The sequence below is a fragment of the Hypomesus nipponensis genome, chromosome 22, assembly GCF_054491055.1.
Source record: "Hypomesus nipponensis isolate SF chromosome 22, ASM5449105v1, whole genome shotgun sequence".
Lineage (NCBI taxonomy): Eukaryota > Metazoa > Chordata > Actinopteri > Osmeriformes > Osmeridae > Hypomesus > Hypomesus nipponensis.
Window position 1 is genome coordinate 14,646,466 of NC_140382.1, and position 27,905 is coordinate 14,674,370.

A 27,905-nucleotide genomic window follows, 5' to 3' on the forward strand; every position below is an offset into this window, starting at 1 on the left:
CACACTAGATTAATAACACGGACACACAAAAGACGGATGACTCAGCATGCTACCGAGTGCGATTATATCAATAACCTGGACAGTTTTTCAAATGAAAGCAGTAAAATAACTTTATTAGCTTTCGTGTCATCTGGCTTCATTTTGAACCAACCTCGCAGGAGCCAAACTCCCTTCCCACTGAAGCGAGAGGCTAGAGACGGAGACCAGAGCGAACGTTTACCGTATCCCGCTGCGCTGGTCGAAGGCCTGGACCATGGAGCCGGGGTGCTCCGACATCAGCGCCACGAGCAGCTGCAGCACGTCCATCAGATTGTCATCCTGCAGAGGTCCGCGCCGGGGTCAAATGTTAGCGTTATTAGCGCTATGATAAACACCCCGGCTAATGGAGCCCGCAATTAGCATAGTATAGCCTTTCACGATGAAGTCATGGAAACCACCGAGGGATAAACATTGCTGCAGAAGTCTACTGGTCTGATCATTATACTAAGGAAGTTTCAAAGTAAGGCCTACGCACAAACACATCCATGGGTGTGCATGGGATTTTATCTATAAATGTGCAAATCAAAAATGCATTATTTTGGATCTCCTTAATGTGTATATTCAGAAATTTTACAAATGCACGTAAAGCTACTCATAACAGTTTTTTCCCCTAAAGAGAAGGTATCCCATAAGGATGTTTTGAAGTTTATTTCAGTATTCAACGAAAAGGTCACATTGTCTTAGTAAAAAGTCTGCATGGTTCTTCATCACAATGCTACAGCACAACAGAGCTCTACGTCACAGTCTGTTATCTAAGAAATAAAGAAAAGGAAAGGTGGAAGTAACGAATAATGCCGGGCCAAGGAAGTCTCTGTAGATAGCTACGTTCTGCAGCAGAGGGGTTACCCTCTGCCCCCAGACTGCTGGAGAGCCGAAGGCTGCTTGTTCTAGAACCTCATTACTGTTCTATGCTTGGGTGCTTTCTAAACACTCCAGCTTCCGTCTAGAGGGCTGGGGAGGGCAAGCTTGGCAGCGGTTGAAAGACTGCAGTTTCCCTGTGTGAGGGTCGGTCTGTCAGCAGAGAGGACAAGGAGAAGACCGAGGGGGGAGAGATGAAGCTGTGAGGTTAGGGTGCCACCTAGTGGCCACTTCTATACTTAGGAACAAAAATCATAAAAAAGGGATATTTGTGTGTTGGTAGGTCTGAGGGATATAAGGAAGAAGAGGTTGGATAAGAGGTTAGATAAGAGGGTGAGAGGCCTCTTGTATTACAGCTCGGTGTGTGTCTACCAGCAGTGTTTTGGGTCCTACCTCGTGCATAGTGAGCAGGTAGTTCAGGATGCTCTGCAACTCGTCCTCCTTGACACCGTAATCCTGGAACACACACACACACGGTCTATCAATCTCTCGTTAGCTAGTAGAAGCCGGCGTTGTGGAGGCGGGAACCCCCCCACTAGGCGTGTGTGTGGGAGAGCTGTGAGGACCGTGTGAGGACCGAGCGGCGGCCATGTTTACCTTCATGATCAGCTGCTTGATGAACAGCAGCAGGAAGGCTCTCAGAGAGTGGATCTCCTTCTGGTTGGGTCTCGGACCGTCTGCACACACACAAGCGCACACGTGTGCAACACACACGCACAGGATTGAGGTGTGTGCGCCAGCTAAGGTATATGAAGGTACACTAAAGGTATATGAAGGTACACTACAGGTATATGAAGGTACACTAAAGGTATATGAAGGTACGCTACAGGTATATGAAGGTACACTAAAGGTATATGAAGGTACACTACAGGTATATGAAGGTACACTAAAGGTATATGAAGGTACACTACAGGTATATGAAGGTACACTACAGGTATATGAAGGTACACTAAAGGTATATGAAGGTACACTACAGGTATATGAAGGTACACTACAGGTATATGAAGGTACGCTACAGGTATATGAAGGTACGCTACAGGTATATGAAGGTACGCTACAGGTATATGAAGGTACGCTACAGGTATATGAAGGTACACTACAGGTATATGAAGGTACGCTACAGGTATATGAAGGTACGCTACAGGTATATGAAGGTATGCTAAAGGTATATGAAGGTACGCTACAGGTATATGAAGGTACGCTACAGGTATATGAAGGTACACTACAGGTATATGAAGGTACGCTACAGGTATATGAAGGTACGCTACAGGTATATGAAGGTATGCTAAAGGTATATGAAGGTACACTACAGGTATATGAAGGTACACTACAGGTATATGAAGGTACACTAAAGGTATATGAAGGTACACTAAAGGTATATGAAGGTACACTACAGGTATATGAAGGTATACTACAGGTATATGACGGTACACTAAAGGTACAGGACTGGATGGTCTGCCCAGTCATGTGTAAATAGCATCCTGCTCCACTTCAACAGATCATGAAGAGTGTGTCTTTTGTACATGTGTGTAGTATCTTTGTGTGTCATATCTATTTGTGTGTGTATATTACATATGCATGTGTGTCTTTTATCTTTCTTGTTGACGGTATTTGTGCCGTGTGTGTAGTCTCACCCAGGCCCTTGGGCGTGACTCCGCTGCGGTCTTGAGGGTTGGTCACCCAGTAGTAGTACTTGAGGGTGTGCATCACCTGCAGTACCGTGCCCACCCTGCGGATGGCGTTGTAGATGGTCACGGTGCTGATGAACTCTGTCGACAGGTAGGTGTACAGGGTCAGCTGCACCTGTGGAGGAACACGCACAGGGACGCGCGCACACACACACACACACACACAGCATGAGTCTGGAATACAATAGAAATGTCATTTCTGTGCATGTATGGTTGTTGTCCTCGGTTTACTGACGCCAGCGTTCAGACGCATGAGGGAGGGGGAAACGAGGGGTAGTGTGGAGAGGAAAGCAGAGGTGTGTGTGTGGCAGGTCAGTGTGTGCACGGGTGTTTGTTCTTACAAATGTCAGTGTGTATGCGTGTGTGTGTGTGTGGACAGACGTCAGTGTGTGAATAAGTGTTTTTCAGTGTGTGTGTGTGTGTGTGTGTGCGGGCGCCTGCCGGGTCTTATTGGCTGTACCTTGGCGGGGGCGTGGATCCAGATGGCCGGGTTGAACAGGATGTGGTCACACAGCTGCTTTAGCAGCAGGACACCGTTCTGCAGGTTGCTAAGGTAACGGGCGAAGGCCAGGACGATGTCCAGCACAGGTCGCGTCACGTGCACTTTGGAAGACTGGAGGAGAGAGAGAGAGAGAGAGAGAGAGAGAGAGAGAGAGAGAGAGAGAGAGAGAGAGAGAGAGAGAGAGGGGGAGGGAGGGAGGGAGGGAGGGAGGGAGGGAGGGAGGGAGGGAGGGAGGGAGGGAGGGAGGGAGGGAGGGAGGGAGGGAGGGAGGGAGGGAGGGAGGGAGGGAGGGAGGGAGGGAGGGAGGGAGGGAGGGAGGGAGGGAGGGAGGGAGGGAGGGAGGGAGGGAGGGAGGGAGGGAGGGAGGGAGGGAGGGAGGGAGGGAAAAGGTACAGATGGAGGATAATATACAAGCACAGAATGGACAGAGAGGGCAGGAAGGAATGTGTGAGCAGGACACACACAGAAAGGGAATGTGGATCTGCTCTCAGTCTAACAAGCCCTTAACAGCTACAACCTCAAAACACTCCAACCAGGAAACCTACATGAGAGGTGTGAGTGGGAGACCTTGCCTTGTTATCGTCTCAACTAGAGCACAGGGCAGCAATTAGGACAGGTCTGTGGTGCCAAGGGGGACGGAGTGAGTGAGTGACTCCTTTCAAACTTTTCAGACCCTTTATGTGTGTGTGTGTGTGTGAAAGTGTGTGTTACCTTTTCCAGAGTGTAGCCGATGACCAGAAAGCCCTTGCAGGTGAGGACCTGCTCTTGCATAGCCACAGAGTTCTTCAGCAGCTCCATCACAAACGATAGTAAAGTGCAGCTAGGAAGGGGGAGAGGGAGGGCAGGAGGGGGAGAGGGAGGGCAGGAGGGGGAGAGGGAGGGCAGGAGGGGGAGAGGGAGGGCAGGAGGGGGAGAGGGAGGGCAGGAGGGGGAGAGGGAGGGCAGGAGGGAGAGAGGGAGGGCAGGAGGGGGAGAGGGAGGGCAGGAGGGGGAGAGAGAGGGCAGGAGGGGGAGAGGGAGGGCAGGAGGGGGAGAGGGAGGGCAGGAGGGGGAGAGGGAGGGCAGGAGGGGGAGAGGGAGGGCAGTGGGAGAGGGCTTTTTTTTTTACTTTGGATGCATATTTAGGAAAGAGACAGACACATGCAGAGTGGACTGACACTCTCCCGCCTGACACACTGCAGATGTCAGAGAGAAACTAACGGATCTTGGCAGTGACTTATCAGCTGCCAGATTACAAGAGAGGCCATACGTTCATTACCATTCACCCCACTGGCCCCAGACTCACTCACAGTAATGGCATCATGAATTTATTATCAATGCTACAATGAATAATAAAAGGCTATGCTTTACAATAACAGATCGTGCTGAACCAGTCCAGAGGCGCTGTGCTACAGTATAATGAACACCCTGTGAATATCATAATGATGGGTTGTGAATAATGAAATAGTTTGGGTGCAAACGTGATGAATGTGTGCACGCGTGTCTCATGCTTGTGTGTACTTTGTGCGTGTGTTTGTATACAGTTGGTGTGTCTGCGTGTAGTGTGTCTGCGTGTATACATAATTTGTGTGTGTGTGTGTGTGTACAGTAAACTCTGTGTGTGTCCAGTGTGTGTGTGTCCTACCAGACAGAGGTGTCCAGCTCGTGGCTGGTGTGCTGTTGGTAGTCCAGCTGGGAGAACAGGGGGAAGAGCACTTGCACCCCTCCGATGGAGTGTATCCCGCTCTGGATTGAGTGGGTCACCACCGCCTTGACATCCTGGAGGACAACATCATCAACACATACAAATAACAAGATTCACCAGAAATACTGAGATATATTTTAATTTTGAATATAGTCTGGTTGTGATTATGTAAAATGCCATGCCGGGCATGGTTAACGCTTTGATATCGACGGTATAATGTGTGCAATCAAAAGTATAGACAATCTGATGTGTTTTTGGCTTTCTGCTCAGATCCCCTCCTTGCCGCCACCCCAGTTGCTAAGGGAGACGGCCAGAGGCAGGAAAGGCTATGTTGCCATGATGATGAGACCACTGTCATGCAGGTGTCTAACCCTTGAGGGGGCGTTCGTTTAATAAGTCAGGTGACAGGAAGCTCTTCCAGACCAAGCCTTGTTTGAGAAATGACTGTGACTATGCAGAACCTTCTCAACGTAGAATGACTATAAGTATCATCTTATTCTAAACCTGGACCTGTCAGAAAAACCAAACACGCAACTGTAGTCACTGGAAACTCATTGACGTGTTTGTCCAAATATGAACACTGACAATGACTTGATGACAAAGCATGTTTGATCTAGAGAGAGGGTGGGGTTTGAGAAACGCTTCACGGAGAGGGTAAGGATGATCATTTAGGTCAGCGTGTGTGTGTGTGTGTGTGTGTGTGTGTGTGTGTGTGCGCATGCGCTGTAAAACACTGGAACACACAAAAGAGGTGTTTGCTCAATGTGTTGGGAGGCACAGAGACAAACCTCAATTACTGAGAGAGAGAGAGAGAGAGAGAGAGAGAGAGAGAGAGAGAGAGACGGGGAGAGAGAGAGACGGGGAGAGAGAGAGACGGGGAGAGAGAGAGACGGGGAGAGAGAGAGACGGGGAAAGAGAGAGACGGGGAAAGAGAGAGACGGGGAGAGAGAGAGACGGGGAAAGAGAGAGACGGGGAAAGAGAGAGACGGGGAAAGAGAGAGACGGGGAGAGAGACGGGGAGAGAGAGAGAGAGAGAGGATGGGAGAGAAAGAGAGGAGAGAGAAAGTGGGAGAGAGGCGTGGGAGGAATTGAGAGTAATTAAATAAAAAGGACAGCTGTGTGTGTATTTGATTGTGTGTGTGTGTGTGTGTGCATGTGCTAGTTTGTGTACAAGCTTAATGGGTGTTTAATCAGGTGGGCACTCTCCCAGACAGCCTTCCCCCCTGCCAGTGTGTGTAAAAATCAACATTTACTTGAGTTTACTTGACAACGAACGCCACTCGTACAGGACCACCTAGGCAGACAAACCCAGGGACCTAAAGTCTGAGGTGAGTTTCATCAAGAGGACCCCTTCAGAATGTGAACACAAGCATCAGTTGGCCCAAATATGCCCGATGTCTCCGATTAAGGTACAATGGTTCTGGGAAGGTGAGCTTGACACTGTCTGGTTCAGACCAGTTAGATCCACCTCAGAGGGAACCAGCCTGTTAGAATGAAGGGGGAGGGGCTGATAACAGTCACCCTGTTATCTCTGGAAGAAATCACTGTCTGGGTGGAAGAGAGAAGGAAATGGAGCAAGGAGAAAGAGAGAGATACGTAAAGAGAGAGAAAATAGAACATGACTACAAGAAAGACTGAAAGAGATTAAAAGAGTGAAAGAATAAAACAGAAAAATATACAGTACTGAATATAGAAAGAAAATCCATAATGAAAGAAAGTAGAGAACGAGAGAGAGAGAGAGAGAGAGAGAGAGAGAGAGAGAGAGAGTGGCACAGCTGGAAGACGAGGGAGGAGAAGGGGGGAGGGGTGGAACAGGTGTCACCTGACTACACCTGACTAGAATACATTATGGTTGATTAGCTATGCCTCAATAGTTGTCACCTTCAGTTAAGTGGGGAAGGATTTGGATATTTGCATTTTTGAAGATTGGCATTACCTGCAGCGTGCTCCACTAGTGGGGAGGAAATATGGGATGTGTTTATGTTGTCACAATCAGTAGATCAGCAATCGCATGATATGATTTGTTCACATATTCTATCCTGTTAGTCATTCACATATTGTATTCCTACTGTGATCAATGCCAGATAAAGGGTGTGAACAAAAGGTTTCCAGCCAGAGCTTGAAGGAAACTAGGTGTCGGGTCCAGAAAACTATAAATATGAGCAAATGGACATGAGTGGCTTTAGAGCCCCTCATAAAGCCCTTGGGGCCGGGGTTCAAGGGCCATGCTGACCATAGCAGCTGACCCTTTTAGTCCTCTTTCCTGTCATGGGATCCTTACGGGAACACTGTTTGTCAGTAGGCCCTTTTACACAGAGATTCCACAAAGCCCACTCTTTATGGCGGCTTTGTTTGTTTACGCTGAACCAAACGAAGGCGATATAATGCTGCCGCGTGTGATTTGAGATAGCATGTCGGCGTTCCGGAAAGAGAGACGTGACGTGGACGCCCTGCGTGTGTCCCGTCATGTTCTAGAAGAGACCGACAGAACGTGTCATCGAAAATAGTGGACCAGTGTATTACCTGCAGAGGGAGACTGTGAGGCTAGTGGACCAGTGTATTACCTGCAGAGGGAGACTGTGAGGCTAGTGGACCAGTGTATTACCTGCAGAGGAAGACTGTGAGGCTAGTGGACCAGTGTATTACCTGCAGAGGAAGACTGTGAGGGTAGTGGACCAGTGTATTACCTGCAGAGGGAGACTGTGAGGCTAGTGGACCAGTGTATTACCTGCAGAGGAAGACTGTGAGGCTAGTGGACCAGTGTATTACCTGCAGAGGGAGACTGAGGCTAGTGGACCAGTGTATTACCTGCAGAGGGAGACTGTGAGGGTAGTGGACCAGTGTATTACCTGCAGAGGGAGACTGTGAGGCTAGTGGACCAGTGTATTACCTGCAGAGGGAGACTGTGAGGCTCAGGGACCAGTGTATTACCTGCAGCATGAGAGCATGGGGCGAGTGCACAAAGATGGAGGTGTTGTCTTTGGGGGAGGACTCGAGGCAGAGCTGGGCATCGGTGGCGCGGGGGTTGTAGGTGAAGGCGATGCTGGCCGCCAGCTTGCCGTCGTACAGCAGCGTCTTGTGGTGTTCGGCGAACAGGAGGTCGCTCTCTGCCTTGTACTTGAACGTGCCCTGGGGAGATCGGAGGGAGGGCGAGGGGAGGTGAGCGGGGAGAGGGAAAGGAGAGGGGAGAGGGAGGGCAAGGGGAAGGAGAGGGGAGAGGGAGGGCGAGGGGAAGGAGAGGGGAGAGGGAGGGCGAGGGGAAGGAGAGGGGAGAGGGAGGGCGAGGGGAAGGAGAGGGGAGAGGGAGGGCGAGGGGAAGGAGAGGGGAGAGGGAGGGCGAGGGGAAGTAGAGGGGAGAGGGAGGGCGAGGGGAAGGAGAGGGGAGAGGGAGGGCGAGGGGAAGGAGAGGGGAGAGGGAGGGCGAGGGGAAGGAGCGGGAAGAGGGAGGGCGAGGAGAAGGAGAGGGGAGAAGGAGGGCGAGGAGAAGTGAAAGGGAGGGAACAAAAAGAAAGGCAGAAGAAAGATATATTTTTTATGATCATCAATGGGGTATTTGAGTCAGACGTGTGCCACAGAGGCATGGTAGTTTGAACACAAAGACTCCTGTGCTTCACTTGCCGCGACTATACTGTACTATACTAACAACAATATCAACTGTACCACAACTATACTAGCATTGCTAGGGCGTACCTTGTAGCCTGGGCCCAGCTGGTAGATGGCCAGGATCTGGGCAGCGCTGAGGGCCTCTCCAAACAGATAGACTGCCCCCATCTGGCCACAGAACACACGGTTGGCATCGGCGGTCTCCGACGAGCCAAGGAAACACTTGTCGAACGTCTGAGGGGGTGAGGCAGAGATAGAGAGAAGGGGGTGAGGCAGAGATAGAGAGAGAAGGGGGGGATGAGGCAGAGATAGAGAGAGAAAAGGGGGTGAGGCAGAGATAGAGAGAAGGGGGTGAGGCAGAGATAGAGAGAGAAGGGGGGGGGGAATTGAGAGAGAAAGAACGAGAGGAAGAAAAGAGATATAAAGAAAGACAAAAAAGGGCCAAAGGAGAAAGAGAGAATGAATGAGAGAAAAAGGAGTCGAGTGGCAAAAGAGAGAAAGAAAGACAAACATAAATATCGACCAGTGACTAAACAAAAACAACCCCGGTCAGGCCACGGACAATGTGCAGCATGGAGGGTCTCCCCTCCCCTCTGAATGGCAAAATTAATAATATACCAACCTGTGTGGTGTAGTTACACATATGTATATTTCTAACTGCCGTGTGTCTCTGTATGTTAGTGTATGAAATATAAGTATATATAAGGCCATGATTTATATTGATGAATATTTCCGTAATTTCACCGTTGCTTTGGCAATATGAACAATTGTTGTTTTCATGCCAATAAAGCCCTTAGAGAGAGAGAGAGAGAGAGAGAGAGAGAGTGAGAGTGAGAGTGAGAGTGAGAGTGAGAGTGAGAGTGAGAGTGAGAGTGAGAGTGAGAGTGAGAGAGTGTGTGAGAGAGAGAGAGAGAGAGAGAGAGAGAGAGAGAGAGAGAGAGAGAGTGAGAAAGAGAGAGAGAGAAACACACAGCGATACTGTGCATGAATAAAATATTTTTCCAATTTCCCCTAAACAAGTCACCTTCCACAATCTAACCATGATCACATGGTGTAGGCCTCGATTGATAACTCTCATTCTTGAGGCAAGATTGTCGGTTAGGAATTCACTCATTTGATGGTGGGAAACTGCTTTGAATATGACACATTTTAATCTACAGAAATGACTGGAATTTAGGGGCAACAAGGGAAAGCGTGTGACAACTCAAACCGGTTCCGTTTTAGTCTGGAGAGAAAAAAAAAGATCTTGTGTGAGCTGCTCAGAACTGGGTCTGTGGTCCTGGATGGAAGTCAGGTAGATGGGCGTGATGGAACGTTACCCCATTACCTGGGGTTACCATGGCAACATTGTGTGTGTGTGTGTGTACTTACGTCGCTTGTGTTGACAAGCCAGGTGATCTCTCCGTACGATGCCAGCTCTCCATTCACGTAGCAGCTGATCTCGCTGTTCTTCCAGCGGTTGTAGATGTGGACGATGGTCACCATGTACCACTGGGAGACACACACACACACACACACATCAGTCCTCTGTTCTACAGACACGGCTGGTTTCGGTGATACAAAATCAGAAATACTAAACAAAATTTCTCTCTTAATTGGTCTACTCTTGGTTCATTCGTTTAACAGTAAGACAATGAGAAAGGAGAGGGATCTATTTTTCCGTCCTCTTTGACGAGGCTTTCAACCTAGTTTCAGTTAGTACAGTAGTACCATGCTGGGGTTAGGCCACACAGCTATGCCCCTGGGGCTGGAATCCCACCTACTTAAGCTGAGATTTATAACCTAGCTCTGCGGAATCTAGAGAAACGGGTTATCATCCTTACCAGATACCTCTGGAGAGAACCTATACGGACTGGACTGGGCTAAATATAACATAGAAATAGAATAGAAAATCCCACCCCAAAATGAGGGTGTCTATTGCTTTCCTGTGAGAGATGGGGCGGTTAGTGTGTAGCGAGTTGCACACAGGGGAGAGAGGAGATGGAGGTTTTAAATTGGCTGTGGGTAACATGGATGTCGGTGCTACTGAAGGGGGCTTGGCTGGATGCACCAGGAGACTGACTGCAGAGCTATGAGATCATCCTCCTTCCCCTCCTTCGAGCCATCTCCTCCGTTCTTTATCCAGGCTTTGCAGGCCCCCGGGGGTGAAAGGAGATGACTTTGACTCACCCTGCGAGGCCTGGTTTACTGGTGTGTGTGTGTCTGAGTGTGTGTCTGTCTGTCTGTGTGTGTGTGTGTGTGTGTACATGTTACAGTTTTATGAGAGTGTGAAATTGTGTCCTACATATAGGTAACACAACAATTTTTAGAAGCGTTGGGTTTGTGTATGTGGGCTGTCCCACAGAGCAACTAGGCCAAGCCCCCCCTTCCTCTCAACCCTCCCTCCCAACTGCCTTCCTACCTTCTGTGGTTTGAAGTCGTACTTCACGCAGTGCTGGAATCCCTTCCCTTTAGACTTTAACGAGGTCACAATCAAGCAGCCGCCCACAAAGTGTGCCGAATAGCCCAGGCCTTTGCTGGTGCGAAAACTAGAGAGGATGAGAGAGGGAGGGAGAGAGGGAGTGAGAGAAACACACATTCCATGTCAGACACGCACACACAATTGCACTTCAGTAAGTACAGCAGGCTCACTTTAACTCAAGGGCATGGTGTGTTGGGGTGTTGAGGGGTAGGAGAGGGGAGTCAAACCAACATTTTTCTGGGTAGGGTTTGAAAAAGCAGAGATAGTGAAAGACTCAATCATCAGTCAACTTCACAACAAATTCCCATTTGTGTCGTTCCCGGCGTGCCAAGTCGAGGCCCTGCCATGTGAGCCTGTGATTTACTGAACTAATCTGTTTTTAAAAGGGCACAGGCCTGAAGAGGAATTATACTACAGATTTCTCTACTGGTTGACTGACTGACTGACTGACTGGTTGGCAGACTGGTGCTGTGTGTGGTTAATTTATTTTAGAAGGCCCAAACACATCCTGGATGTGCATTAGGTTTTCTGACAGAAATTAATTATCGTCTGAAAATAGGACGATGAGAGGCCCTGAGAGAGAGAGAGCGAGAGAGAGAGAGAGCGAGAGAGAGAGAGAGAGAGAGAGAGAGAGCGAGAGAGAGAGAGAGAGAGAGAGGGATGGAGGAGAGAGAGGGATGGAGGAGAGAGATAAGAGGGGATGGTGGGGGTAAAGGGGAAGAGACAAAGGGAGAAAGAGAGAAAGAAAACAAAAGAAAAAATAAATAAAAGAAAGCGAGAAACAGGGGAAAGGGACAAAGAAAAAAGGAGAAGCGTTGGCCAATCACAATCTTTTCCCAGGCCGGCGAAGCAAGGGTTGTTGCTGAGCCCTTTTCTCTGCCTGATAATTCTGTTTGGAAACCTTTTCACACAGCACTTCATTGGACCCTTCAGTTGATCAGGCTCACCCCGCCCACTCTGACACACAGCCCCTATGCATTACATTTTACATTTAGTCATTTAGCAGACGCTCTTATCCAGAGCGACTTACAGTAAGTACAGGGACATTCCCCCCGAGGCAAGTAGAGTAAAGTGCCTCAGGTTCAGAGGAGAACAGTGTAGGAATGTGGAACTGCCATGTCAGCCATTTCCAGATGTTCCTCTTGGAAGATAGCCTGACGTTGTCATACTCGTAATTCTCGTTAGAATATGAGTCTGAAACCTCTCCGTTGGGCTGTGAGTATGGGGCGTGTTTCAACCGAACAAAAAAAAATGCCTCTTCGCTCATCGGATATACCTACAACCAATCAGAGTAACGTAGTATGTTGTTTGTTGAAAACAAGTTCAACCCAAGCGCTCTTTGGTGACGTGGTTGATTATGTTACTGTTGATCATCTGTCCATCATCGTATAAAGCCCGCCCTGACAATTTGATTGGTCCGAACAACTTCCCGACCAATTTTGTTTGTAGGCGGGGCTAAGTGGGCTGGCAGCCAGGCTACTTCGAAGAGGACTTCACACCGCTGCAGCAGCACTGGCGCGTGGTCACAGGATCCTCACTACAAAGCTCCTCTAGGCTACAACTATGTGGGAGTCACAGCAATAGATTTTCAAACAATATCACTGAGAATACAGTCCAGCCCAAACAATGAAGAGGGCTCTGTCTTTGAAGGAGGTCAGATGACAGCAGCTCATCTAAGCGTATCATTGTGTCCAGACAGTATACTAGTAATGTATTCAGTTTCATATATGTATTAACTTAATCCAAGACGATGCACTAGTGCAGGAGGGAGACACTGGTATACAATCTAAATAGTTGACAAGAATAATAAAGAATCCAAACAGTATAATAGCATCTCAAAGTATGTAAAAAGAATACAGTAACACCAGAGTATTAAGCATCCAGTTAGCATACTAGTACCCTAAAGTATCCAGATAGTATACTTGTATATTGTATGAGTAGTTGAATAGTAATCCAGGTAGTATCCAGGTGACCCACCAGTAGAGGTAAGGCTTGTCCTTGTCCACGTTGATGTTGTTGATGGGGTCCATGCGGAGCCAGGTGTGGAAGGTGAAGCCACTCTGGTAGGGCCACTTGGCGATGGGGGGCAGAGCGATGGCCTGGGGGGGAGGGGGACAGCACAACAGGACTGGGTTACTGGGATAGAGAGGTGGTGGAGGGGGGGGTCTGAAATGATGCAGTACAAACACGGCTGAAGGGAGCATCTTCTGAATTTTTGTAAGCTATGGAATAAGCCTAGCTGGTATAATGTTGTTTGTTTAAGCGTGGTGTGTGTGTTTGTGTGTGTGTGTGCATCCACCCAGGGCTTCCTGCCTTCTTAGAGAGGATGGCACACAGGAAGGTGTGCAGCTTGTGTGCAGCATGCACACACACACGCACACACAAACTTCTAATCACAGCCACTCCAGTCCTCAAGCCCACAGGAAGGACTTCTACACCCCCCACCACAGAGCTAGATCACCATGGCGATGGGAGGATGCAGAGCCAATGGAAATATGCACCCTTGCACAACCTGTGCAACACGAGGTGGAAGAGATGAACACAGGGAAACGGTTCAAAGCTAAAGGTTAACAAGAGGTCACGGTTGAACACCTTATGAAGGCAGAACCCATGTGACCTCGCCATCCAGGGGCTTGTTCCCAGACGGCATCTAGAAGACGGGACTCTACTACTCTCGTGGAAAAACAAGAATTCCCTTGTGGGGGAGTGTGACTAATCAGCTGCATTTCAGGAAGAGGAGAGATGGTTCCCAGGGGACTTGTACTGCATGATCCCCTTTCATAGACAAGATCACAAGGGGTTGCTGGCTTGCTGAATGTAAGGCTGGTTGGATGACTGGCTGTCTGGCTAGATAATAAAGTATTGGGTAAAGCACTGTATGGCTCATGTATGAGAACACATCAAGTGTGTGTGTGTGTGTGTGTATGTGTGTATGTGTGTGTGTCTGTGTGTGTGTTGTACTCACGGCAGCACTCTTCCCCGGGAAGCTAAAGAAGGAGTCCGGTCCGTTCCTGTGGGTCATGCTCTTCAGCACAGACAGCAGCTTTACTGCATGTGGAGGCTGGGGGGGACACAACACACACACACATACACATACAGGGGGGTGAGACAAACGAAATGCAACCAGACATTTTAAACAAAAGCGCACACAAACAAGCGTAATACACAGCTTGTGCCAACTTCCCTACAACGGCATGTGAAGGTCCACAATTAGAGTTGTATTAACCTGGTTTCTAAATGTGTCTGTAATCACTATCAAAGCAGAGACTTCAGGGAGAGAACACAATCTGAGACAGCAACGTCAGCGTCAATTTTGTCTGTTGGTCTGTGTTTGTGTATGAGTATGTGTTATGTCTCTGTGTGTGTCTGTGTGTGTGTGTGTATGCGAGTGTGTGTGAGTGTGTGTGTGACGACACAGGTTGACTTCACAGCTCTTGAGGATAACCTCAAAGGATCGAGCTCTGTGCCACTTGATCTCTGTGTGGTTTGTTAAAGCTGCATTTGTTAATGCTGCAGTCTGCACCAGGAGGGGCTTCAGTTCTGTTGAGGCTGCTGCAAACTTCTAAAAGTGCTATGTACTTTTTATTGCATAGTATAGAGATGATAGGGAAGGGGGGAGAGAGGCGAGAGGAAGAGAAATAAAGAGATATCATATTTCACATTGTGAGCAGATGGGTAGGGTAAGGGGGGGGTGTAACTCAGAAGTACACCAGAAACTTGCCCTGATTTCCCTGACAACGCGACCGAGCACGATGATCAATGGGCTGTTTAATTCCCTCCTTCCTCACCTCTCTCTCTATCCCCCCCCCATCCCTCTCTCTCTCCTCCCCATCCTCGCTCCCTCTCCTCCATTCGTGGTCCTGGGATGTGGTGACTAACACAGTTCATCAGGGGAGTGGAGGGGGGGGGGGGGCGATACAACAACTAAAAACATGGAAATATATAACTTTGCAGAGGATTATGATAAATTAACATAAATAACATACATTGGGTAAATAGTGTTAAAATGCATCTCTTCACATTTTTGGGAGGAGTAGCGTACCCTAAAATTCACTGTGTTCAAACTGACGATTCGAAAAGGGCAAAAAAGAGAACTTCAGAAAAGAAGCGTGCTTTGAGGCACCCCCATTAAAATACAGCTTATTATACATCAATAATGCAGTTGTGCATACTACACCCCCATAGGCGTAGCAGTGTGTGTGTGTGAGTGTGTGAGAGAGAGAGAAACATCCTCCCTTGCTGGAGAGGGCAAAGAGCTGTGAAAAGGGAACTGGCTGAAGTGTTGCTAGCACATTCCACATGAGGTTACCAAACAAACATGGCGGGTCTGTCCGGTATGGGAGTGCGGGCCTACCCATTGGCCGCTGTCGCCTTGCAGTTTACTGAAGAACAGCTTGAGCTCCTTCACTGTGATGCTGTAGCTGGCCAGCACACCCAGCATGTCTACCATCAGGTCTGGGAGAGGGAGAGAGAGGGAGAGAGGGAGGAGAGAGAGAGAGAGAGAGAGAGAGAGAGAGAGAGAGAGAGAGAGAGAGAGAGAGAGAGAGAGAGAGAGAGAGAGAGAGAGAGAGAGACACACACGCACACACAGAAACGTCAAGTACACGTCAAGGATCAGTACAACGCCTGAGGTCCAGACATCAGCCAGAGGTGGAAGAAGGGAGGGAGTGCGGATGGATGGATGGATGGATGGATGGATGGAAAGGATGGATGGATGGAATGGATGGAAAGGATGGATGGAATGGAGCGAGAGGGGTGTCTAATCTAACAGACTAAACAGGTATTTTGGAGAGGATAAGTCTAAGTGCATGCTAATCTCCATAAGTAGGATTTGGGTGCCATGGCTCTCAGTGCACAGGGATGATTTGAAGATCAGAGTTAACTCTCTGTCTGTCTCCTCTGTCTGTCTGTCTGTCTGTCTGTCTCGTCTGTCTGTCTGTCTGTCTGTCTGTCTGTCTCGTCTGTCTGTCTGTCTGGTCTGTCTGTCTGTCTCGTCTGTCTGTCTGTCTCGTCTGTCTGTCTGTCTCCTCTGTCTGTCTCCTCTGTCTGTCTCCTCTGTCTGTCTCCTCTGTCTGTCTCCTCTGTCTGTCTCCTCTGTCTGTCTCCTCTGTCCGTCTCCTCTGTCCGTCTCCTCTGTCCGTCTCCTCTGTCCGTCTCCTCTGTCCGTCTCCTCTGTCCGTCTCCTCTGTCCGTCTCCTCTGTCCGTCTCCTCTGTCCGTCTCCTCTGTCCGTCTCCTCTGTCCGTCTCCTCTGCTCTGTCTCCTCTGTCTGTCTCCTCTGTCTGTCTCCTCTGTCTGTCTCCTCTGTCTGTCTCCTCTGTCTGTCTCCTCTGTCTGTCTCCTCTGTCTGTCTCCTCTGTCTGTCTGCTCTCTGCTCTGTCTGCTCTGTCTGTCTGCTCTGTCAGTCTGGACGGTGCTCTCTGAGGCTATTTCTGTCTCCGTAGAAACGGTTAGGATGGATCGCTGGTGGGGGGGGACTGCTGAGTCATAGGCTGGTGGGGGCGAGCTAGGGATTAGAGCTCAGTCTAATTGAAGGAAGAGAGAGTGAGAGAGAAAGAGGGAGGGAGGAAGAGAAAGGGAGGGAGAGGATTGGGGGTGTTGGACAGGTAAGGAGATCAGACTTGCTAGAACGGTACTCTAACCAAAGAGGGTGCCTTGTTCATGGAGTCTGAAGAGTCTGTTCCCAGATGGGGTTGGGTTTTGTTTTGGGGAAGCCTGGCAAGAGTCCACTGAGGGAATCAAGTTGGGAAAAGAACCATATGGATTTCGGTTCCATAGCGTTCAGATAGTGGTCAAATGGTGCAGAAGTAGAAAATGTTTTCCGGTTGGATTCTGTGCGAGGCGAAGGGTTTAAGAGAGCTGGAGTCTCTCCCTTAATATCTGATGTCACGGGGAGAAGCCCAGAACAGCTGACAATGACAGGGTTCTGCGTGAAACTGTCCCCCCAGTCTCTTCAGCCCTTCATTACAATAATGACCTTTATGGAAAGAAATACCCAGATGGCTTTTAAATTGATATCATATATCAATGTGTCAGGCCAAGTCAGGTACCCTGGAGGTGACCCTTAGGGTTCATCCTACAAGGATCCTTTGTCTGGAAACATCCAGACCCCCACCCTGACTCCCCCACCTCACCCCACCCCACCAAGATCCCCACCCAGAACCCCCGCCCACCCCTTAGACGTACCTGCAATCATGCTGTCTGCGCATGCCACGCGCTCCAGCACCAGCCTGATGAGGGCGGTGTCAGTGCAGGCCTGGAGGTTCCTCACGCTCTTCTTCAGCACGGCGGTGAAGATGCTCCACACCTCCGCCTGGCAGGTGGCCTGGCACTTGTCCAGCAGCTCCACCATGCACACCACGCTCTCCGTCTCCTGGATGATGAAGTTCATCTCCAGGTCGAACGGCCCCCCGACCAACTGAGGAGGGAAGGGGGCGGTGGGAGAGAGGGAGCGGGGGGGGGGGGGGGGTGGAGGGAGGGGGGCGGTGGGAGGGAGAGGGGGAGAGAGAGGGGGAGAGAGGGAGCGGGGGTGTGTGTGGAGGAAGGTGGAAGAAGGGATGGGAGGGCAGGAGGAGGAGAGAGGGAAAGGGGAGGAAAAGAGAGATACATTATTACTTTCTGTTTATCTAGGGTAAACAGATGCAAAGTTGCTTAGCTCAATAAAGTTTGACAGCCAAACAAACAAACCCCAGGGCTCCTCCTCTCATTACAATACTTGACACAGGTTCCTATGACACCATCTTGTACCAATGAATGACAAGATTGCCGATGGCCGACGACCAATAAAAGCTGCCGTATTCATGAACATCTGCTCGTGTGGATGAACGTGGATGACTGGATTTAGGAGTGTGGTTATGTTTTGGGCAGGCAGACCTACACCCGAGGCCTGGTAGTCTGGACTGAACCTCATCTTTCACTTGATGTAGTCATGAAGACAGCACACCAGTCAACAAGGCCAACCCACAGCCTGTGTTCACAGCAATACACAAACAACAACAGAACTGTCTTTAAAGAAAATTGAGGAATTTAAATGGAAACTCATATGCAACTATATTCTTAACTAACTCGTATTCAACAAAAGAAATGTCAGTCTGATCATTTAGTAAAAAGGATTTTAGTTTGTTTTCATACAGTAGATAACCAGGTTTGAGTTTCAAAGCTGGCTGTTTTCTGAATGTTGTTCTTGTCATCTCAGCCTGCTGGATGATCAAGGCAGCTCTGGTGCTCTTCCTTGAGGAAAACATATTCAGCCTCATAAACACGATTATCGCTATTTTTTTTTTACCTTTAGAAGCTTTCCTGGAATTGAAGTGTTATCTACAGAAGGTATGTGTGTTAAGCAGGGTGGCGGAGGGGACCAATTGCAAATGAATAATGTTCTTTGTGTCCATAAATAAATTGTATAACCCATAAATGTCACGATTCGTCACCAAGTAATAGTTCTGAGGACATTTTTATTATTGAACCCTCCCTAATAGAAAGCGATAAGGGAAAATAACAATGCAGATGTCAAAACTAATATCAAGAAGGTGAGCCGGTGGCATTTAATCGAAAGAAGCAACTGGATGAAAAAAAAGAGCGATAGCCACTATTGGGCTACCAAGCAGGCTGGGAAAACAATTGGATCAAGACCTGGAAATGGTGTAAATCCTCGAGGCTCTTCTGATGGAAACTGTCCCATTAAAATGACAGAGGGTGGATTAACTCTGTATGTGTCTGTGTGTGTGTGTTTGTGTGTCTGTCTGTGTGTGTGCGTGTGTGTGTAGGGGGGATAGCCCATCGTAGCTCTCATAGAATAACAAGGATGGAGATAAAAGCTATGATAAGTGTGTGTCTGTCTGCCCTCCCACCATCATGAACCCCCATCCCATCCGTGCGTTCGTTGACCAATCAGAGGATCTCCATAATCATCTCACAATCCACACAAGGAGAGGTTGTGTGTGTGTGTGTGTGGTATGATACACACCAGTCCCTTGATGCTCTGATTGTGCTCTTGTAGTGGTGGTGACAATGTACAGGTAAACAAAAACAGGAATGAATAAATAAAGCAAGAGTGACTGATTGCTGCACCACCATCCCAACTGACAGCCATCCGTCGTCGCTGCCCCTCCCCCTAATTCATTCATCAATAACTCCACTCCCCGTGTGTCTAGAAATACAGCCTTTTTGGGGTGGAGGTGGTCTTGGTGACTGCAGCAGAGGAGGTTGGGTTAATGGATGTCGGTGTATCTCCACGGTAACAGGTGATTTACGACCTTGACACTGCAGGCTCGTCAGCCATCCATCAGACAGGTGGCAGCGGGGAGAGAGGCGGGGCAGGGGGTTGGATGGCAGCAGTGCGTCACTAGCCTGAACTCAGTAAGAGATGGGTCCTTGGACTGTCATCCATAGTCATTATCTTCTTTTGAATCTTGCAGGTTACAGGGCATTCTCTGTATTGCCAATACTGATCGACATGTCAACCACAAATCAATTCACTTGTTTTTGTCTTTGTTTTTCTGAGGAAGGGAGTTGAAAGAATTGCAAACATTTAATTTGGGCTAATCAGAAGGAATCTTCCCCTGTGTGCAGCTGCCTGATCCAGAACAGTAAACACAAGGTCTTTGAGAGGAATACTAAAAGTGCTGATAAGGATATTTTGGGTTTTTCCTGTAATATCTCACTGGCCTTCAATTTGACCCATTTTGATACAGACTTATCCTCTTTTTCTATGGGAGAAATAAACATAAAAAACTGCCAATATGAAAGGTTATCTCAAATTCCTATTTCGATGATATTTGCAGCAAATTCGTCTTTTTAAATCAACTCCTGTTTCTAGGGGAGTAATCCACACTGTTCATTAGAGAGGATGTAGTTGGAAGCCTGTTGCCAGAGTGTTCAAAATGCAGACTTGTACGTTTCCTGGATTAAATGTGCTTTGCAATGTGTTTCATGCATGGCATGCAGATCAAAAAAAAGTATAACAAAGTAAAAGGACGAATCTTCATTGCTTCAGATTGACCAATTGATATTATGCAACAAAATGGAAATGCTAGCAAGGAGATGTAGGCCCTGTAGGTGACATTTCTACAAGCCCCTCATCAGACAATCAGACAAGCTTCTAAAATCCCATCACAGACATCCACATGAGCAAATGTCTCAAACCGTATCCAGGACGTTCAAAAACTGACACCATGCCTTGCAAACAAGACACAGAAGTTGATGCGGATGCTAAATGTGACGAGTCACCTTTCGCGTGGAGCGTATCGATTGTCCGCATAAATCATGTCAAATCCAAAGTCAGAGTGAAGCAGGGGGACCTGGGGGGGCACTCAAGCCCACCACTCCACCATCTGGAGAGCTTGGAGTGCCATGGCGTCCCAAACGCTGCTGGACACTGACTCTGCTTTGAATGAATGACTGAAATGATGCGGAAAATGACTTGTTTTCATGCAGTGGCAAATCTCTGTGGTTCAGCTCAGTTGAGCTGTCCTTGTTGGACGTCTCATTATAAAACGCTGCCAATGCACAGAACAATTAAGAGCCGTATTAGAGCAACGTGGTTCTCGGTTTTATTCACACGCACCACCCACACAATAAGGACAGCAAGCCTGTCCACTGAGCTCTCACAGGAGAGGGAGTGTGTGTGTGTGTGTGTGTGTGTGTGTGTGTGTGTGTGTAGGGTTTGTAGGGGGAAGGGGTGCTGTGGAACCAAACAAACCTGTGTACATGGAAATAGAGTGGGTCTCTCCAGAGAGCCTTTACCAAGAAGCTCTGCGAATTGAAACACTGGTAGAGGTCACGTGAATCCAGACCTTTACCAACCCACATATATACACACACACACACACACAGACAGACAGGCCTCTCCTCCAGTCCACAGCTCCAACTAGTCTCCTCAACTAGGCCTTAGGAGTCTTTGTTCCAGCTTGTCACCAGATCCCTGGTTGGGTAACCCTGTCTGCCTCCTCACCCCTAAGGCCCATCTGAATTAATCATTGCTGAGCAGCCAGCCAGCCAGTCAGCCAGTCAGCCAGCCAGCGGCAGAGCCACGGAGCACAAACAACCCTCTGTGGTTCTGTGTGTCACCATCAAGGCCAGCCTGGGCAGGGGGATGGAGAAGAGAAGAATAAAAAAGAAGAGGATAGATAAGAGAAGAATAGAGAGAAGCCGTAATCAAACACAGAAAGGTCCCTAAACGCAATATCAATCCCTTTGTGTCTGGGCTCTGACTTATTTGAAATTGTATTGGCAGTTAACATGCATGGGTAGGCCTAACTTTGTTGTAGCCTTTGTGGTGAATCAACACAGAGCGGTATGACCTGAGCCAATACGTGTCCACAAACAAACGGGTAAAATAAGGATAAACAGTCAAGTTTGGAGGGAACTAGCGTACATCAGAGAGAGTCACTGGTTCATGGAGGGCAGTGATGAAGACGGATGTGAAGTGCATCAAACGCACCCGAGCTGACAGCCATGCGGTGCTGCAGATCAGAGCTCGCTCGCAGATTATGGGCATTTGCCAGCCACAGGGGGATATTGCTTGAGCAAACCGCCAGACACGTTGATGAAGAAACCTAGATGGTCTCAGAGGTCTCTTCACAGTCTACTGTGTGTGTGTGTGTGTCTGTGTGCGCGTAAAAGAGAGAGAGGGATGAGAGGGAGTGTGAGTGAGAGGGAGACAAAAAGAGACAATGTGTGTTTTTGTGGGCGTCCATTGTTTTGACGTGCATGTGTTTGATAGAAGATGTGTGTGTCTGTGCCATAGAAGTGTGTCCATCATTAATGATTCTCTTCCGCTCGTCTCCTCGATTAATTCCACGGGTGGAATCATTTGAATTAAAAGTCATTTGCCCGAACGAGGCGCTTGCACAAAAGAAGCAAAGTGAAAAGCAGCTGACAAATCTATACTCGTGTGTCGCTTCGAAGCGGTCCATGCCCAGATTTTGATCGCTCGCTACAATCTCCATACATCATCCTCCTGCCTCTGTGAGCTGAGTCGAGACACGCAAGATTGGCTGGAAGACTTCAAATCAGACAGCAGTTAACAAAACTGTCTTTAAATTGCCGGACACACCGTGTTGTGCATTTTTTTACAATGTGTTTACGGTTGAGGCATGGGAATGCTGGAGAATTTCAACGGTCAAGTTGATATGGATGTGGGTCTGCATCACCGTCAGGACTGGCCTGTAGTGTACTGGTGTCAGGACTGCCTGTAGTGTACTGGTGTCAGGACCGGCCTGCAGTGTACTGGTGTCAGGACCGGCCTGCAGTGTACTGGTGTCAGGACCGGCCTGTAGTGTACTGGTGTCAGGACTGCCTGTAGTGTACTGGTGTCAGGACCGGCCTGCAGTGTACTGGTGTCAGGACCGGCCTGTAGTGTACTGGTGTCAGGACTGGCCTGTAGTGTACTGGTGTCAGGACCGGCCTGTAGTGTACTGGTGTCAGGACTGCCTGTAGTGTACTGGTGTCAGGACTGGCCTGTAGTGTACTGGTGTCAGGACCGGCCTGTAGTGTACTGGTGTCAGGACTGCCTGTAGTGTACTGGTGTCAGGACTGGCCTGCAGTGTACTGGTGTCAGGACCGGCATGTAGTGTACTGGTTTATTAATGACAGGCAAAATATTCAAGCTAATCAAAACTTTTTCGTCAGGGACATCATTTTAAACCTAAATGTAAAACATTTGGATGCTAAATTAAACATTAATTTATTACAATTAAATTACTAAACATTTAGCAATAGTAGACCAAGGCCAAAGATTCTGACCTTACTTTTCTCATTAAAATCTCCAGTGGTTCTTTTTAATTGGAACTCTTCGCATGGTCCAATCTTTTTTATTTTTTTGCTCTTGTTGCTGCTGAAGGTGATTCAGCCTCATATCTGGCAATGACAGGCAATTAAAGGACACAGCTAGTCACTCACACACAGACACACACAGCACATATTAAGGACATGACCACAAGCCTGATTACTCTCCCTTCTTCCAGTCAGTGTCTGTCAAGGCCGTTGCACATTAAAGCTGGTAAACATTGTCCTCATACAGCTAGACCCTGCCTCCCTGCCTCCCTGCCTCCCTGCCTCCCTGCCTCCCTGCCTCCCTGCCTCCCTGCCTCCCTGCCTCCCTGCCTCCCTGCCTCCCTGCCTCCCTGCCTCCCTGCCTCCCTGCCTCCCTGCCTCGCTGCCTCGCTGCCTCCCTGCCTCCCTTCACCGTCCACCAACTACTCAACCAAATCAATTTCTAGTAAATCGAATTAAGAACTTTGTTTTCTTGATGGGCAAGGATTTTTCACCCACTCATATTCTTGTTGACCTTCAAGACCGGAGCCTTAGTGAGAGAGAGAGCGTTTAGATGTACACGTGCTGTGCACTTGTCAAGCACTGTAGAAATATCTACGCTCCCTCCGTCCTCTAAACCTAACCTTCCTAGGCCAAACCCCCCCGACAGCCACCTTGCCTGTAATAAAAACTATTTTTAAGTCGAAGAGTTTACAAATAAATATCCCAGTCCAATCTATCAGTAAGGCTGCAGGGATGTCTTGCTCTTAAAGTGAGCAGGAATGAAGAAAGACAAGAGCTCTTCAGTTCATTCAGCCAACGGGTGCCCTTAGAGACAGCTTGTCAAAGAAACGTCCGGAACGTTCAAATGCAGTCTGGAACGTTAAGATGCAGTCCAGAACGTTCAGATGCAGTCTGGAACGTTCAGATGCAGTCCAGAACGTTCAGATGCAGTCTGGGGGCTCCAACAGTCCTTTTGTGTGTCCCTGCAATCTCTAACCCAAGAAAAGGAGAGATCATAAACTGTCCAAACTGTGTGTTTGCCAATGTGTTGCTGGTTACCAAAATGTTGAATCTACAGATCTATTTCTTCTGTCCACAAACATGTTGTATTGGCTTTGACAAAGATTATGTTTGATCTGAAATTTTGTCTGGGATAATGTTTTTTATTGTGTGTGTGTGTGTGTGTGTGTGTGTGTTTTTCAGCAGAGGTGACTGTATCCATCAAAGACCGCACAAACTCCTGATCGTGAGAACACGGATCAGGTTAAGCCAATACTCACACACACACACGACCCACTTCTCCAGACTCCTACTGTTGTGGAAACCTGTGCAGCGCATATAGAGACTGTCATGGTAGATGTGCCACTGTTCCATCTAATCATCAACCTGACTGAAGTTACACAGTAACTCACCATCATCCCAATGGCAGGGTTAGGTAAAGTGCTGTGTAATCCTTTCAGCTGTAGCAGTGAATTAGCACCCCATGCTGTTTACCCTATGACAACGCCCTGGTTTCACTTTAAGGGGACGTATGCATAAGTGTGTGTGTGTGTGTGTTTGTGCTAGGATTTTTTAGTTTTGTGTTCTGCGTCTGCTAAATGACTGAATGTAATGTAAATGTAATGTGTTGCAGATTGCTCGAGAATTGTTTGGTGTAGCCTGCTCAGAACCACTTTTACCCTGAGCACACAGGGACACACACGTATACTTACTGCAGACGCACCACAGCTGCATCTTAAAAACACTTAGTTGTCTCCCCTACCCAATACCAACCTCAAACCGGAAAACAGAAACACACAGTAAAACAAACAGCTAGCCTCAAAGAACAACAAAATGTAATAAACTCAATAAATCATGAAATCCAATAAGAAGAACTCTGATCCACATTTCTTTGGGTTCTACGTTTTCGCCGGGGAGATAGAAAAGCATTCTGGGAGTCGTGGTTAGTTAGCTTTGGATTATAAAAAAAATCCCAACAACATCACATCACATAATTTTCTTTTATTCGGATTCCTGAAATGATACCAAAGCAAATTGCTACCAACCCTAGTAGCGCCACATTCTTAAGATCACTTGCAGAAGTTTTAATGGGGGGGGAGTTCCGTGACAGCCAGCCGCCCCCACCCTCCGGGTATTAGACCCTGATCTCCCTTCCCCTGGCCATTCCTCTACGATAGGAGGATCGGAAAAGCCTACAGCTTAACTGGTCTTCTTGAGGACTTCAAAAGGAGGTTAGATTGCCCCTCATCTCTTGTTACTAGTCATACAAACACATGTACGTTTGTAAAGGCTTTTTTATGAGAAACAGAAGGGTGTTTTCCAGGAAAGTAACTCCTTGATATTCAGAACTACTAGGCTAATTGCAACCCAGCACCACAGCCTATCTTGGAGGTAGATCAAGCTCTAAATGGGCTGGGCCCTGATCCAGAGGAAGTGGAGAGGGACACTCAGGAAATAACCCCCCCTCCCCTCCACCTCCCCATGACCATTACACCTCATGGTCTGGGCTAGCCATTAGCTTTGTGGCTTTCAGGAAACCTCAGCTAGGCTTGGGAAGTTATCTTCAAGCCCTCTCTGGGTGAGCTACCCAGCTTCTATGAGAAATGAAAAGCTGTTATACAACCAAGGAGGAAGCCGTGGTGCAGCCGCACGCACGCACGTACGAGAGACAGAGAGACAGAGAGACAAAGCTTGAATCAGTGTCTTGGGTTTCTGGAACAGCTCTGTGCTCAGAGGCTTGGAGAAGAGGCATGATAAAGACGAGCAAGCTGGCACAGTAGTACAGGGCCACTGTTCCACAAGCACGGGAGACTAACGGTACGCACTGTGCAGAAGCCAGGAGATCTTGAATGGTGGAAATGTTTACAAAAGCATCTTGGACCAGGGGGTGAGGCGAGGCTGAGGCAGAGAGGATGATGGGAGATTCAGCTTGTTGTTGTTATTGCATGACTAAGACCTACTGAGGATCTGCATGTGGTGAGAATGAACCCAGCTGCTAATTAATTGCTTTCACTTTATTATCCTGGAATCGCAGTGTGTAGTGTAGTATGGCCTCTTCGCCTAGTTTAAAAGAAAGCAAGGTAGAAAAGGAGAGGTTACAGGTGAAGATGAAACCTACCACACACAAAACAAAAAGACACAAAAGGACACGAGACAGAACACAAGGGTCTCATTCAAGCCTTGAATACTGTCCTGATGAACACAGAGATAGCTCAGAGATGAGTGGCATTGCCCAGTTTATCCCTGAAGCCTCATCATCCCTGGAGCCTTGCAACACTTCAGAGCCCTTCAGTCTACAGCCGCAGACACACAGATGCATGCAAACACTTCTGTTTGCTTAGCCTGGGCTCGCCCTCTCCCCCCTCTGTTCTCGCTCACTCTCACGCTGAGACAGAGGGAAGGACCATAACCGTCTTTCTGTCTGTGTGCATCTCTCTCTCTCCCTCCGCATGTCTCACTCTTTCCCTCTGCATGTCTCACTCTCTCCCCCTCCGCGTGTCTCACTCTCTCTCCCTCCACGTGTCTCACCCTCTCTCCCTTCACGTGTCTCTCCCTCTCTCCCTTCATGTGTCTCTCCCTGTTTCCGTGTGTCTCACTCCCTCAAATCAATGTTCAAATCACATATTTGATGCTACTCCTTAAAAAGGTTTAAAAAAAGACTCAGCAGTCCATGGGGGAAACAGGAAGTGTGTTCCTGACCCGGCACGTCCTGAGACAGCTGCGTTTCCTGCCATTCTGCCTTCATTCTAGACATGGTTACACTCATTGGCTTTCTACATCTGTTTGGAGGTGTGTTCGTTCCAAAGCTGCCTGTCTGCCCATCTTGTTATTTTAGTCACTCGTCACAACCAAGTCCTCATCCTGGCTCGTGTTCCTCATGTTGATCTAGGGTTCCTCTAGCTAGCCTACCATTTCAGATAGGCATTTCCTTGAATCTGGCTTATAACTGCTGAGTGAATTCATAAAATGTCACCATGTCATCACAGAGCTTTTTGCTTTGACTGCTTTGTGGGAACACTGTTACTTTAAGTGAGATCGAAAAAATATGACATGTGTCTCTCACACACGGTTGTCATGTTGACCCAATGTTGAACTGAGCTAAAAGTTGCTACGTGACTCCGACTGAGTCCGACAACTGGCATGCTATAGTTATGGATTTGGATTGGATGACTAAATAACGACTGCTGCCATGTTGCATGCAAGCCTGTCTTCACACTAGGCCATATGGAAGTCTATAGAGAGAACTCTCCATTGGACCTGAAGTACCCTGAGCAGCAGCTGTGCCCAGCCCCTCTGGGTATACAGTATGTAGATCACCACCCCCCCACCTTCCAGACGAGCAAGCACACACAAGCACACACACAGAAACAAACACGCACACTCAAACAAACTGCAGCAAAACAAATGAAGACATTGTAAACAGAGCAGCACTGAGTTACTTGAATGTGCCGGCCTAAAACTCTCCTGCCACCGAGGAAGTGAGGAAGGCCATCTACGTGTGGACAGTTGACTTCAGATGGAGTACAGTTCTACAACCTAGATAGCTTCAGGAGGACACTGCCCAAAACCTTTATCCTGAAAAAGTTCCCGCAGAGGTTACATCCAGAGTTCAGCCCATCCCTAACGTCAGAGCCCATCCCCAGATGAGTGCCCGTGGCTGGGAGGATGCCAGCTGCAGCACTGCCTCCTCCTGTCCTCATGTCCTCCAAAGGTTCATAAACTACAACAGACAGCTGGGTGCGGTGTGGTGCATCTCTTAGAACACTCCGGACAGTCAACTCCAATACGTCTAAGCTCAATTCCTTGACTGCTTTCCATGCCGTAAACCTGGGGCGTTATCTGGCCCAATTTACCAAATTTCAAGGATTATTTCTGAAAGAAAGTTCCAGTTGTGGTCAAGATAGCAATAGCACAGTGAAGATTTTAACTTGGAATCTCACTTGAATACAATACATGCCTTTACTTTATGCTCTGCATGCTTGTTCCAAATATATGAACTGTTGTAAACGCTTGCCAGCAATAAATTGATTAGTTAACCGGGCAATGTGAATTGTAGCGAGCAGTTTCAAAAAGCGTTGTATACTGTAGGTGCTGTGTTTCTTACACATCATAGGGCCTGTCCTCTGGATGCTAATAAAATGTCATCCTTCACTAGACAATGCCTACACAATGAACTGTTGCCCTCTAGCGCGGTGGCTTTCTCAGGATGAGTTGTGTGCTGTTCTCATAGCAGAGACCTCAGAATAACGCTAGATGCAGGACGGCGGCTGGAAACCCATGAACGCTCAAAGCCTCCAATGGCTTTAAGTAGCCT

General features: G+C 48.2%; 1 protein-coding gene across 9 annotated transcripts in view; it reads right to left on the minus strand.

Annotated features, from left to right (window-relative positions):
• The window catches only part of lrba (LPS-responsive vesicle trafficking, beach and anchor containing), a 181,535-nt gene that overhangs the window by 143,642 nt on the left and 9,988 nt on the right, over nt 1-27,905 (minus strand). For all 9 annotated transcript variants that reach the window (XM_084686479.1, XM_084686486.1, XM_084686485.1 and 6 more), the window contains exons 2-16: nt 17,021-17,252; nt 15,190-15,290; nt 13,801-13,896; nt 12,813-12,934; nt 10,776-10,902; nt 9,746-9,865; nt 8,462-8,608; nt 7,703-7,900; nt 4,712-4,845; nt 3,799-3,907; nt 3,046-3,198; nt 2,532-2,700; nt 1,495-1,574; nt 1,291-1,353; nt 221-318 (exon numbers count right to left, since the gene is read on the minus strand). In XM_084686479.1, the coding sequence (XP_084542605.1) occupies nt 221-318; nt 1,291-1,353; nt 1,495-1,574; nt 2,532-2,700; nt 3,046-3,198; nt 3,799-3,907; nt 4,712-4,845; nt 7,703-7,900; nt 8,462-8,608; nt 9,746-9,865; nt 10,776-10,902; nt 12,813-12,934; nt 13,801-13,896; nt 15,190-15,290; nt 17,021-17,252 (1,949 nt within the window). The remainder of the gene's footprint in view (nt 1-220; nt 319-1,290; nt 1,354-1,494; nt 1,575-2,531; nt 2,701-3,045; nt 3,199-3,798; nt 3,908-4,711; nt 4,846-7,702; nt 7,901-8,461; nt 8,609-9,745; nt 9,866-10,775; nt 10,903-12,812; nt 12,935-13,800; nt 13,897-15,189; nt 15,291-17,020; nt 17,253-27,905) is intronic.